A 13,727-nucleotide genomic window follows, 5' to 3' on the forward strand; every position below is an offset into this window, starting at 1 on the left:
TCAGAAATATTGAGGGGCTAAGATTGTTTTGGGGATAGGACTACTGGTAAGAGGAACAGCAATCAGATGAAGGTAGGCACGGTGTGCATGCCCTTGATCCCAGCATAGAGGTGTGGGTCTCTGTGAATTCAGGGCCAGCCAGAGCTGCATAGTGAATTAGTGAGATCTGTCTCAAACATTCCGTCAAACAGCGTCACTGAATAGTGGAAATGTGGGTGCTGGTTATTGTCATCAGCATGCTGTTCCTTTCATGGACGCTCAGCACTATTGTATACTTAAAATATTTTATACTTAAAATGAGATCTTACCAGATTGTGGTTTCACGAAGCAGTACTTGGAATTATGTTTGTGCCACTTGGCGGCGGCTCCTGGCCACCACAATTTGATTGCTTAGTGGGATACCAGCTCTGTCCGCCTCCCCTGGTGTCTATGAGACTTAGCTAATGCAGCATCTCAGCGCCCTGTAGAACATGAAGTTCTCTACAGACATTTGACAGTCTCATTTGTATTGATAACCAAGTAAGTGTTCATTCATGTATTTCACTTTCCTAGACGATGTGAAGGTAAAGCAGTGAGCAGCTATTGAGCTGTGTGTGACTGTCTACAAATACAGCTGAGCTTGATAAACTCAGGGCAGTGTTTCCTCTAGTCTCCATGCTTGATAACAAAAGAGGGAAAGCCCTGCTTCATCAGAGAGTATAAAATCTCCAAGCTTCAGTGATTTGATAGTTGACATTAAAATCACATCGCTGTAGTATATTGGTTTTTTATTTGTATGCATGGTTTATGCCAAAATGACTTAAGTGCAGCACAAAATAATGCAAAATAAAGCTGTAGTAATCAAGTTAGTTTGATACTGATAATTGAGAGCCCTGAAGAGTGGAAATAAAAGTTGATTGAATTGAGAGTCCAGAAATAAACCTTGATACTTGTTTTTGCTTGATTTTTGAGTATGAGTACCAAGACAGTTCAGTATAGGGAAACAGTCTTCTCCATGAGTAAATGTTAGCTGTCTCTCTGCAGAGGAATACATTCGGATGCCTTCTGCACACTATACACAAAAACTAACTCAAAGTGAGTCATAGAAGTATATATAAAACCTAAAACCAAGCAGGGGAGCATGCACCTGCGGTCCAGCTACTTGAGGGGTTGGGGGATTGTTTGGACAGGGGAGTTGGAATGTCAACCCCAAGTTGTAGCTCCGTAATCAAGTGTCCACCCACCCTACCAGAGAGGCCATGCCTAGATTTGAGCCCCAACACCACAAAGGCAGATTGAAGTTGAAAGGCTTGCTAAATAGAAGAGCTGAACTCCGAAACTCTTTGAAGAAAACAGGAAGTGAAATGCTCATTTAGCATATATACAGTCCTGAGTTCAATCCCTAGTTAAAAAAAAAAAAATTAAAACTTTTGTGTTATAGAAGACATCATGAAAAATTAGCTAAGGCAACCTTATAATGAGGGAAAATATTTACAAATAATATTTGGTGAGATGCTTATTTAAAATAGACACTTCTTTGTATATGTATATGTTCATGTGTGTGTGGGTACCAAAGGTCAATGTCCAGTCTCTTCACCTTTATTACTATACTGGGGGGAGGGGCAGGTGATATCAAACCATTTTATTCACAGACTTGAAAGTGGGAGGGAACAGAGATGCTCAGGAAATCTGATGTCTTTGGCAAGACAGATTTTTCTGGGATTATAGGCATTTGTTACTATGCTCAGCTTTTTAGAATACATAAAGTATTTCCTTTCAGATCTATATTTATTATAAATATCATGTTTGTCTAGAGGACAGATATGTGCACATGAGTGCAGAGGCCAGGAGGTGTGGTCAGATCCCCTGGAGCTGGAGTTACAGGCTGTTGTGAGTTACCCAAAGTAGGTGCTAGGAACTGAACTCAAGCCCTCTACAAGAGCAGTACATACTCTTAACCATGGGACCCTCTCTCTAGCCAGAAGACAAATCCTTACAACTCGGAAGTAAGCAGGCCAGTAACTCAGTTAAAAATGAGCAAGGGTTTTAAGTAAACCTTTCTCCAAAAAGATTATATATAGTGTCCAGTAAACACATGAAAGCAGGCCTGCTCCATTAGCCATAGGGGAAATGAAACTCAAACCTAGCTGTTCACATCCATGAAGGTATCTGCAGTAAAAAACACAATTACATATAGGTAAGCATACAGAAGCTAGAACTGTCTCATGTTGCCAATAGGATTATAAAGTAGTGAGCTGCTTGGGGCATTAGCTGGAAGATCTCAGAAGGTTAAACATAGGCTTTGCACACCACCCAGTAACCTTACTCCTAGGTATACACTCAGCAGAATTGGAAACATGTCCATTAACATCTTGTAGATAGATGTTTATTGCAGCAGTATTCATAACAGAAAAAGAGATGTCCATCTGCCAGTGACAAGAAAAACACGATGTAAAATGGGATGGTGCTTGGCAGTAAGAATGAAGTACTGATCCATGCCATTACATGGACGAGTTTTGTAAACATTGATAGATCAAACAATTTTGAAACAAAACAATTACTCTGTTTATATGAAGTGTTCATATAGATAAGTTTATAGACACATAAAATTAGTGTTGCCTAGGGCTGAGGAAAGTATTAGAGAAGAGAGTGAGTGCAGGGTGAGAAGAACATAAGCTGTTTGTGGTGGCAGTTGTACAACCCTGAGGGTGTGTCAAACCTGGCTTTGTCCGTACTAACAAAGTAGACTGTATGGTGTACGTATAACAAACATTTAAAAGACAAGTAGTGCCTGGGCATTTTGGTACAGAGCTATAGTTTCAGCATGTGAGAAGCTGAGGCAGGAGGATCACAAGTTCCACACCAGTCTGGGCTCTGTAGTAAGAACCTGCTTCTAAAAGATTTAACCATATCAATCTCCAAAATACAAAGAAGTAAGAAAAGGGCACTTGCAAGTAAGTCCTCTTCTGCTTCTCTTCTGTGGACAGGGGAGTGGTGGGTTGTCTCCTAGCCCCCGGTTCATTCTTTATCCCTCTCACGAGGTTTAATGAGTGTGTATATATTTGTGTCGAATTATAGTAACTCGTGATTCACTTCGACAGGAATCAAATTCTTCTTCACATGATGGGGGATTCTTCAATAAACTGGAAGATGACGTTCATAAGATTCTTATTAGAGAAAAAAGGAGAGAACAACTTACAGAATATAATGGAACAGATAATTGTCCTGCTCCAGAGCACAACCAGGCATGTAAAATTAAATTCTCTTAAAATCACAACGTTTTCTTTTTCATTTTAAGGAAAGTAATCTGCATATTTCAATTCTAATTGTATAAAGTCACAGTTTTAGGGTACTATTTTAGTCATTATTCTGCAAAGAATGATGGGTATGTTATGGGTACAGCTAATTCAGTAATGAATATGGAACACATGCTGCATTGTATATATAGCTAAGAATTGGTACTGGGGCCAGGCATGGTGACAAATGCCTGTAATCCCAGCACTCAGGAGGCAGAGGCAGGCAGACCTATATGAGTTCAAGGCCAGCCTGGTCTACCAAGCAAGTCCTGGACAACCAATGCTACTCAAAAAACAAAACAAAACAAAAAACAAAAGAACTGGTACTGGAGAGAGGGTAGCCCCTGTCTCTCAGGCACAGAATAGTAAATACTCAGGTGCCCTGCTCTCTCGGTAAAACTAAGTTGCCTATGTAAGTATAATTAGATGGTTAAGTGGCATTAGTGCTATATAAAGCCTGACCGACAGTGTAATGTAATGGAAAGAGAATAGATATTGAAATCAAACAAATATAACAAAAATATTAGTGTTACAGCTCAGCTGCTGTACTTCACTGGAACAATCATTTTCTTTTTACATGATTATTATGGGAGTTTGAAATTACAATTTCAAATGCTTAACAGTATAAGGGACATAGTATGCATTTAATAGATATTGTTTTGTATAGATAGAGTTGTGAGTGCAAAAAAATGTAACAAGAATGGACATTAAAATGGGCTTCTGTGAGTGAGTTAACCCAGAAGCAGAAAGACTCAAATGGTATATACTCACTTACATCTGGACACTAGCCCAAGGGGCATGTCCCATGAAAGTCTTCACTTACCAGGAAAGTGGGACAGAGGGAAGACTTCCTATACGGACTCTAGGTGAGAGAATCAAGGGAGAATGGGGAAATAGAAGGACCCAGAGGGTCCTAGAAACCTACAAGTAGGTCATTATGATGGGCGGATCTGGGCCCAGAGGTCCTTCTCAAACTATGGCACCAGCCAAGGACAATACATGCAGTAAACTTCAAACCCCTACCCAGATCTACCCAATGGACAGGACATTCCTGCACAGTTGAGTGGAGAGTGGGGTCTGACTTTCACACGTACTCTGGTGCCACATATTTGACCACATCCCCTGAATGGGGAGACCTGGTGGCACTCAGAGGAAGGATATCAGGCTACCAAGAAGAGACTTGATACCCTATGAGCATATACAGGGGGAGGAGGGCCCCCTCAGTCACAGTCATAGGGGAGAGGAGTAAGGGGAAAATGGGAGGGAGGGAGGAATGGGAGGATACAAGGGATGGGATAACAATTGAGATATAATATGAATAAATTAATAAACTATAAAAAAAAAGCTGATACCATTTCATAAACTGTCAAATGAAGAATGCTTGATCCAGGAAAAAAAAAAAAAAGATGGGCTTCTGGAGAGAAACTAACATTTCATTTGGAAGCTAACCAGACAGAGAATCTGAACATGTAAAGATGAGGAGGAAACTAGAATGTCTTGAGTAAACTAGAGACATGGTGAGACAGAAGGCAGTTTAATTAAAGAAAACGCTGTGTGCGTCTGATGAGGTAGGTTGGAAAGGGTTGTATAATACTTAAAGCCTAGCTTGTGATTTAGTTTATAGACAGGAAAGAATTTTTGGAATTTTTTAGCAGAATAAATATTTATTTAGTAATAATAATTTTATTGAAGTGTCTAGGAAAAATTGAAGGGAGATGAAGAGTTATCTGCATAGGGCTAGATAACAATTAATTGTAAGGATACAGGATAGCATAGCATCCTAAGTAGAATGCAAATTGGTATAACCATTTGAAAAAACACTGTAGTGCCAGACGGGTAGCACACGCCTTTAATCCTAGCACTCAGGAAGTAGAGGCAAGTGGATCACTGAGTTCAAGGCCAGCCTGGTCTATGACAACCAGAGATCACCAAGGCGGTGGGGGGGTGGACAACTTTTAAACTTGAAGCTGATGGACATGGCTAATTCTACACATTTGATTTTTGTTCTTGTTTGTTTGGTTGGTTTTTGTTTGTGTGTGTTTGGTTTTTCAAGACAGGGTTTCTCTGTGTATCCCTGGCTGTCCTGGAACTCAGGCAGATCTCCGAATTCAAGACCGACCTGGTCTACAGTGTGAGTTCTATGACAGCCAGGGCTACACAGAGAAACCCTATCACAAAAACAAATCTCACTTGGTGTCACTATTATGTAACTAGTATCATATAATTGAATGAAGGTCACAGTTGCCTAAGAAATAAGGTCTGGAAATCTTCTTAATCTTTTCACAAAGGACTATTGTAAATAATGATAGATGGAGCAATCTTGGTCAAAAAGCAGTATTTTTCTTTTTTCAGGAAGTGGGTCTAAAGGATGGAAGAATTGAAAGACTAAAGTTAGAACTTGAAAGGAAAGATGCTGAAATTCAGAAGCTCAAAGCTGTGATCACCCAGTGGGAGGTGTGTGTATATCCACTTTTTTTATAAGACAAGAATTATGGACTTACATTTTCTGGGGTCTTTTATATATGTTTATTATTCAGTTACTAGAAATAGTCATTCTGCTATTCAGGTTTTCTGATTATTCACTTAAAGTCTGAATAATGGTATACATTTTGTTTTAAAATATTTATCTTAAAATATATAATGTACTATATGTATTTAGATATATTAACTATTTTAAGCATGTGATTCAATAGCATTGTTTATTTAGTTAGGGTTTTTTTTGTTTTGAGACAGGCTCTCACTGCATAGACCAGGCTGGCCTCAAACCCACAGAGATCTGCCTGCCTCTGCCTAAGACTAACACCAGCAGAGTTAAGTACCTTTTCACTATTGTATGATGTGACTGCTTTTCTCATACAGCAACTGTAGCCACCAAACAGCTCACTGTTCCCACCCTGCCCCTAACAACAGTTCATATCTGTGAATTGCCTGTCTTGATCCCTCACTTTGGAGAATTATACAGTGTTTGTCCTTTTCTTTCTGGCTTATTTCTTTTTACATAGTGTTTCTCCGTATTGCAGATTTATCAGAACTCCATCCCTTGTCCCATAATTTTTTTGTTTTTGTTTTTTGTGTTTTTTTTTTTTTTTGGTTTTTGGTTTTTGGTTTTTGGTTTTTCGAGACAGAGTTTCCTCTGTGTAACCTTGGCTGTCCTGGACTCACTTTATAGACCAGGCTGGCCTCAAACTTGCAGCGATCGCCTGCCTCTGCCTCCCAAGTGCACTACTATGTCTGGCCATCCCACACTCTTAAGTGTACACACCACACTTTGTGCACTGGTGCAGCTGTCAGGGATCCTGCTTTGAGTTCTTCAAGCATTTTGAATAACTAGCAATAGAATTGCTGTTTATGCAATAGTTCTGTGTTACTCTTTATGTGACTGCCAAGCTTTTCCAAAGCAACTGTTATATTATGTTTCTACCAAAAATGCACAGGGATTCTAATTTCTCCATATCCTTGCTAATACTGTGTATCCAATTGTTTCTTTTTAAAGATTAATTTAATTTTGTGTGTGTGTGTGTGTGCTTGTATGTGTGCACATGTATGTTCAGAGGTCTGTAGAATCCAGAAGATCCCTTATCAGATCCCCTGGAGCTGGAATTAGAAGTTGTGAGCCACCTAATGTTGGTGCTTAGAACCAAACTTGGGTCTTCCTCAAAGAACAGCAAGTGCGCTTGACCGTGAGCCAGCTCTCCAGCTCTTACAATGTCTTTAGCCACAAATTTAGGGAGCATTCTCTTGCTACTCCCCTTTAGACTGTGACAAAGACACTCCTGTTCCTCAAGCATCATCTGTCTCCTGACTAATGTTAGGCACTGATCACTTACTGAGAGCCATCCTTTGCGAGGGTCTAGGGCTGCTGTGTGCTCTCTGCCATCCGCTCTGTGGTAGCTGCTTGGTTGTTTGGTTTGGTTTGGTTTTGGTTTTTCAAGACAGGGTTTCTCTGTGTAGCCCTGGCTGTCCTGGACTTGTTTTGTAGACCAGGCTAGCCTCGAACTCACAGTAATCCACCTGCCTCTGCCTCCTAAGTGCTAGATTAAAGGTGTATGCCACCACACCCAGCTAGCTGCTTGTTTTTTGTTTGATGAGGCCCTAGGTGAAACACCAACACTATAGAAATAAAAACAAAACTGGCAAATTCTGCACATACATGGTACATGCTGAGAGAAAGAAAGATGAAAGGTTTTTACACTGATATTTTTAGGCTTTTATCTTTTTATAACACTCAATATATTGTTTTCACTAAGTATTTATTGTTTATTAGGGCTTGAAATATTTTAGAGTACTAGAAGAAATGTTTAATGAAGACTATTGAGGGAGATATCAAAACCCCAAATGGTCTGTGTGGGAGCAGAGTTGTCTTATCCAGTGAATGAAGGAATGTACATTCTCACTAGGCTTAGCGGGCTCCAGGGATCAAACTCAAGTCATCAGGCTTTACCCTCTAAGTCATCTTACTGCACACTTAAGTTTTTATAGGGTTAATTAAGCAGTTCTGTTTGTACCTTCCTCCATTCTGTTTATTTCATAAATGATTTGCGTTTTTAAGCAAGCATAAAATGCACAGCCCAATAAACTGAAAGTAGACTGTAATTTATCATTGACTTTAAAAAAGTTAAAATCTCTTTTCTTTGACTGTTAGGCAAAGTATAAAGAAGTAAAAGCAAGAAATGGACAATTGCTGAAAATGCTTCAGGAAGGAGAAAGTAAGTGACACACATACTTTTAGGTTTTTGGTTTTTTGATGACATTGTTGGTGTTAAACTATTTTATGTATATGGATGGGGTGTGTGTGTGTGTGTGTGTATGTGCGCACGCTCGACATATTTTATCAGTACAACAAAATTTAAAAATTGCCAGTGGTACAAGTTGGATAGTTCTTATAACATCAATAAAGGCCTTTAGAGCAGCTGTCTTTATGCACATTTGCCACTATTCAGATGAGAGTGTTGAGGTTCTACTTCAGTACTGCACCAAGACAGGCGTGGTGGTGCGTACCTTTGACCCAGTACTGTGGAAGCAGAGGCAAGTGGATCTCTGAGTTCTACACCAGCCAAAGCTACATAGTGAGATGCCTGTCTTAGAAAAACAAAAAAGGAAACAAAATACAATCTTGCTTTTAAAATTAGTCAAGAACCCAGGTCTAATAGTTCGTGTCTGCAATCTTCCAGCACTTTGGAGACTGAGGAAAGAGAATCAGAAGTCCAAGGGCCAACCTGAGCTAAAAGTAGAAAGATGCCTGAGAAGATAACACTAAGTTGCTCTATCAAACATGATAAACCCAAGTTTGATCCCTGGAGCTTATGTGATAGAACTAAAGAACGGACTTCCACAAATTATGCTGACACATGTGGACTGTGGCATGCACGCGTGCACGTGCGCACAAACACACACACAGTATATAAGTGTAACAAAAAAATAAAAGTAATAGGATGTAATAGATAAATATTCAAGATGCTTAGTTTTTCTGTGTAATTTTTCTATTTTCTTTTCTTTTCTTTTCTTCTTCTTTTTTTTTTTTTTTCTTTTTTTTTTTTTTTTGAGACAGGGTTTCTCTGTGTAGCCTTGGCTGTCCTGGAATCACTTTGTAAACCAGCCTGGCTTTGAACTCACAGTGATCTGCCTGCCTGTGCCTCCCCAGTGCTGGGATTAAGGGTGTGCACCACCATGCCTGGCTTTCTATTTTCTTATGTATCTGTCCCTAGTTATTGTAAATTGAATAATTAACTATCATATCTATGCAATTACTATTTCAACACCATAGAAAAATTTAAATTACTTTTAAAAAAACTGCTGTAATAATAGTGACCAGAATTTACTGGTGAGAAGTGAGACCAGTCAGGCTGCAGAAGAACATGCACTAAGCAAAGAGGAAGAAATCATTGCTCTGAGTGCATAGCACTGGAGTGACTGAGACAGTAACTCTGCTTTCCTTTCAGTGAAAGACAAGGCAGAAATCCTTCTGCAAGTCGATGAGTCACAGAGTATCAAGAATGAGCTGACAGTCCAGGTGAGGGCTATGGGGTGGGCTGGCTGCCTCTGTTACGTCTTGGGAGGTCTTAATTGTTGTGCCCAACTAAATAGAAAGACAGCTTATTAAGCAGACAGAGAGCAGTAGAAAGTGTTAGCATTGTGCACTAGCATGGTGGGCATAGACATCTCTGGGTGTGGCTTTCTGCTGTTCACAGTGAGCATGTCCTTCTGCTCAAGTGCACACCTGCAGAGTGCCTCATGGGAATCATGGAAGAGCACTTCTGATACTGACAGTTGTCAAATTTTATCATACTGGATATGTTTAGAATTAATGTACTTCCCAAAGGGCCAAAAGAAATTTTCTTACTTTTTATTTGGATGTAGGTGTCTTCACTTCACGCCGCATTGGAACAAGAGCGATCTAAAGTGAAAGTATTACAGGCAGAATTAGCCAAATACCAGGTATGTTTTTATAACTTCAAAGTTTGCTTCATAGCTACAATAGGAGTAGATACATTATAAGAATAAATGTGCACTGGGTGTGGTGGCAATGCCTTTAATACCAGCACTCGGGAGGCAGAGGCAGGTGGATCGCTGTGAGTTCGAGGCCAGCCTGGTTTACAAAGCGAGTCCAGGACAGCCAAGGCTACACAGAGAAACCCTGTCTCAAAAAAAACAAAAAACAAAAACAAAAACAATAAACATGCTATTTTATTTTTAAACCATAACTTTTTTTGGTTTTTTGTTTGTTTGTTTGTTTTGCTTTCTTCAAGACAGGGTTTTTTTGTGTATCCTTTGCTGTCCTGGACTAGCTTTGTAGACCAGGTTGACCTCAAACTCACGAATATCTGCCTGCCTCTGCCTCCCTGGGTGCTGGGATTACAGGCATGCACCACTGTGCTCGACTTTTAAGCCATAATTTATTATCAGATACATTGGTGATTTTGTAAAAAGAGAGAGAGAGAGAGAGAGAGAGAGAGAGAGAGAGAGAGAGAGAGAGAGAGAGAGAGAGAGATTTTACTTACATGTATGTTTGTGTGTGGAGGGGGGAGTGCCTTTGGATGACAGAGAGAGTATTGGATCCCCTCAAGCTAGGCTTAGAAACACTTGAAAACCTCATGACCTGGGCTAGGAACTGAACTCAGATCCTCTGGAGGAGCAGCAAGCACTCTTAACCACTGAGCCATGGCTCTAGGTGTTATTGGCCAGGTAACAATGTACCTTTTCAAAAATTAAAAGTAATTCTAGGAGTAGGGTGTGGTGGCACATGCCTGTTATCCCAACACTTGAGAGACAGAGACAGGCAGATCTTTGTGAGTTCGAGAACAGCCTGGTCTACAAAGTGAGTCCAGGAAATCCAGGGCTACACAGAGAAACCCTGTCTCGAAGAAAAAAAAGCAACTCTATATATTGGTATATACAACAGTAACTAAAGTGATTCAGGAAATGCATTGGAGCTATGTAGACAGTGTGCAGCACTAATCATATAACAGGAAACACAAGTGACATATACCACAGGCGTGATGCAGTTGCTCACTTGGGTATAGTTGTACCTGCCAAGTATCTCCTCTGTAGATTGTAGATATCTGCCCTTCTTACCTGACAGGTAATAATACAGCAGATATTTGAGATTCTTTCATACCCATTGTTGTTATCTGCATTTGTTATTATCTTGATATTTTAGATTCTGCTAAGCTTAAGATAATTCACCTCTTCTTTTCCTGTATGAAACAACTGGAAGTAACCAGTATTTTCCATTAATAAGTGTGTTTTTACTTACCTACACATATGTGCATAAATGAACCATGTGAAATCATGGTCAGAAAGGTTTGAAACCCACTAGGGGCATAGACAATATAAAAATTATTTAATCAAGCCTGACATGGTAGCACACACCTATAATCTGAGCCCTTGGGAGGCAGAGGCAGGCGTTTTTCTACGAGTTCATAGCCAATCTGATCATAACGAGACATTGAAAGCAGTCCTTGTATGTCTGTTATTTGGGTTTGTTTTTTGTTTTGTTTTTTAAATCTTACTGACTTTTTCACATTAGCAGTGTCATAGTCAATGATGTTTATCCTAGGTGTGTTATTGGTAATTCTCACCATTGAGAAGCATGATAAGAATTTTAAGATATTTTTGATACTAACAAGAAGTAAATTCCTTAAATATGTTATTACACATTTAATTTCCCACAAAAATAAGTATATTTTTTCCCTAAATGGTCCTCTGGGTGATTGAGAATGAATAACAGTATATATATATATATATACACACACACACACACACACACACACACACACACATACATACATACACATACACACATATACATATACACTTTTTTTTTTTTTTTTTTTTTTTTTTTTTTTTTTTTTTTTGGTTTTTCAAGGCACACTTTCTCTGTGCTGTGTAGCCTTGGCTGTCCTGGACTCGCTTTGTAGATCAGGCTAGCCTCAAATTCACAGCGATCTTTCTGCCTCTGCCTCTCGAGTGCTGGGATTAAAGGCATGCACCACCATGCCTAGCTCAGTATTCTAATATTTAAAAGAGTTTTTGTTGTTCTTTTAACTTAGAAGACTGGTGTATTTAACTCCAAAAGGGAACCTGTAGGGTGGAAACAGTGAAAGAAATTAAGATACCTGCTGATGTTTCAAATGAGCCTGGGCCTGCCATGCCCCTAATATGAATTAGAAATATACTTTTAGCGAATTCTTATTTTGTTAAATATTTATATGTGTGAGTGTTTTGCCCTTATTCCCAGCCTGAAAATCAAATTTCTAATGCTGGGGCTGAAGAGTTGGCTCAGCACTTAAGAACACTGACTTTTCTTCCAAAAAGACCTGGGTTCAATTTCCAGCACCCACATGGCAGTTCACAACTGTCTGTAACTTTAGCTCCAGGAAATCTGACACACTCCTCTGTCCTCTATGGGAACTAGGCACAAAAGTAGTACACAGGCATATATGCAGGCAAAACACCCATATGCAAAAAATAAAATAAATTTTTTACAATTCTAATACTGTTTAATAGAAACAAAACTATAAAGAATGTGAATTATGAATTAAATTAACAAAATTATAATGAATTGAATTGCCAAATTTGTTGATTATATGAAACTAATAAACTATGTTATTGTTTGATTTTGTACTTTTTAAAGTATTTAAAACAAAATGAGCTCTCAAAAATGAGATATTTGTGATCTTGATTGATTCAGCCTAAAGAGACCCATATAGAAATACTATTACTTTCTGTAGCATTTGTAAAAGTAACTGAGAGCAGCTGGTTTTGCATGCTCCTAAACTAAATGCCGTGAGCTGGTGTACCTTCAATAATGTGCTCTGCTTTTCTTTACAGGGCGGCAGAAAAGGGAAAAGGAACTCTGAGTCTGACCAGTGTAGGTGATTACGGTAGCCTTTGAGGTCAGCACAAAATACTTCCAGAATTTTGCAGAAATGTGTATATTTAATGCTGTGCAACTGCTAAACTGCAGGGTTTTTTTGTTGAAGAAACTAAAAGCAACTAGCTCATTTAGAGTCTACAATTTTGTTCTTTTGGCCTAAAGTTAAAAGAAAATAGAGAATTCCAGCAGAACTTGATTATTGTTTTCTGTCCAAACTTCTTATGACTTTAGTTTTTCATCAGTCAATAAAATTACTTTACTCTTCCACTAACCTGCCTGATCTGTAAAGTCTCCTGAACAGTGTGGTATTGTCCTTGCTCAGCTTCCAACACCTTTGTGTGCTGAACCTTACAACTTCCAGCACTCACATGGCAGCTCACAACTGTATCTCGAGTTCCAGGGCATCCAGTATCCTCAAACAGACACAACAACAGTGCACAGAAAAATTAAGTAAAAAGAAAAGAAAAGCTCTTTTAGTGACAGGTGGTGAATGCAAGGACTCATAGGGTTAAAAGTGACAGAGCCAGTCCTGAACAAGACACATATATAGTCTTTGTAAGGTTCAGGGAACATTGGAAAAGAGTAGAAAGAAAGAAAAAAAATATAGGGAGAAGGGCTGCAAATTGTTATCTTCTGGACAAGACACAGACATTGCAATCATAAACTCAAAGCAGCTGTAGATACATCCTCAAGATCTGCACAAGCAGCCACCAGATGTGGAGAGAGGATGGGTCCAGGGGCCCAACCCTCCACAGCTGAAGTATCTGTTACTGATAGATTCAGGGGGAGAAAGAATCATTGCCCTTTGCATACACATTATGACCACACCAGATCCAATGGATAATTCCAATGTAATCATCACATTTAGCCTTGGGTAAAACCACAAGGGTCACAGACAAAGCCAAAGTCAATGATGTGGGAAAGGACTGAAAGTGATACAGTGAGATGGGGGCAGGGGGAGGAACCTAGGGGAGTGAGGGGTATTGGGGGTGGAAGCAATAAGAGTATGAAGGGAGAGAGAGTAATCGATGTATTACATGTATGAAATTGTCAGCTCTTATAAAAGTTGCACTTCC

General features: G+C 39.3%; 1 protein-coding gene across 5 annotated transcripts in view; it reads left to right on the forward strand.

The window, feature by feature from the left end:
* Nucleotides 1-12,918, forward strand: part of GKAP1 (G kinase anchoring protein 1) — a 36,954-nt gene extending 24,036 nt beyond the window's left edge. For 4 of the 5 annotated variants that reach the window (XM_084794572.1, XM_084794571.1, XM_084794570.1 and 1 more), the window contains 6 exons: nucleotides 3,081-3,228; nucleotides 5,632-5,729; nucleotides 7,918-7,981; nucleotides 9,215-9,285; nucleotides 9,633-9,710; nucleotides 12,606-12,918. In XM_084794572.1, coding sequence (XP_084650698.1) covers nucleotides 3,081-3,228; nucleotides 5,632-5,729; nucleotides 7,918-7,981; nucleotides 9,215-9,285; nucleotides 9,633-9,710; nucleotides 12,606-12,653 — 507 coding nt within the window. In that variant the 3' untranslated portion in view covers nucleotides 12,654-12,918. Of the gene's footprint in view, nucleotides 1-3,057; nucleotides 3,229-5,631; nucleotides 5,730-7,917; nucleotides 7,982-9,214; nucleotides 9,286-9,632; nucleotides 9,711-12,605 lie in introns of all 5 variants that reach the window. The other variant, XM_084794573.1, reaches the window with a different exon arrangement.
* The last annotated feature ends 809 nt before the right edge of the window (nucleotides 12,919-13,727 follow it).

This window comes from Acomys minous, assembly GCF_964271855.1.
Source record: "Acomys minous genome assembly, chromosome: 9".
Classification (NCBI taxonomy): domain Eukaryota; kingdom Metazoa; phylum Chordata; class Mammalia; order Rodentia; family Muridae; genus Acomys; species Acomys minous.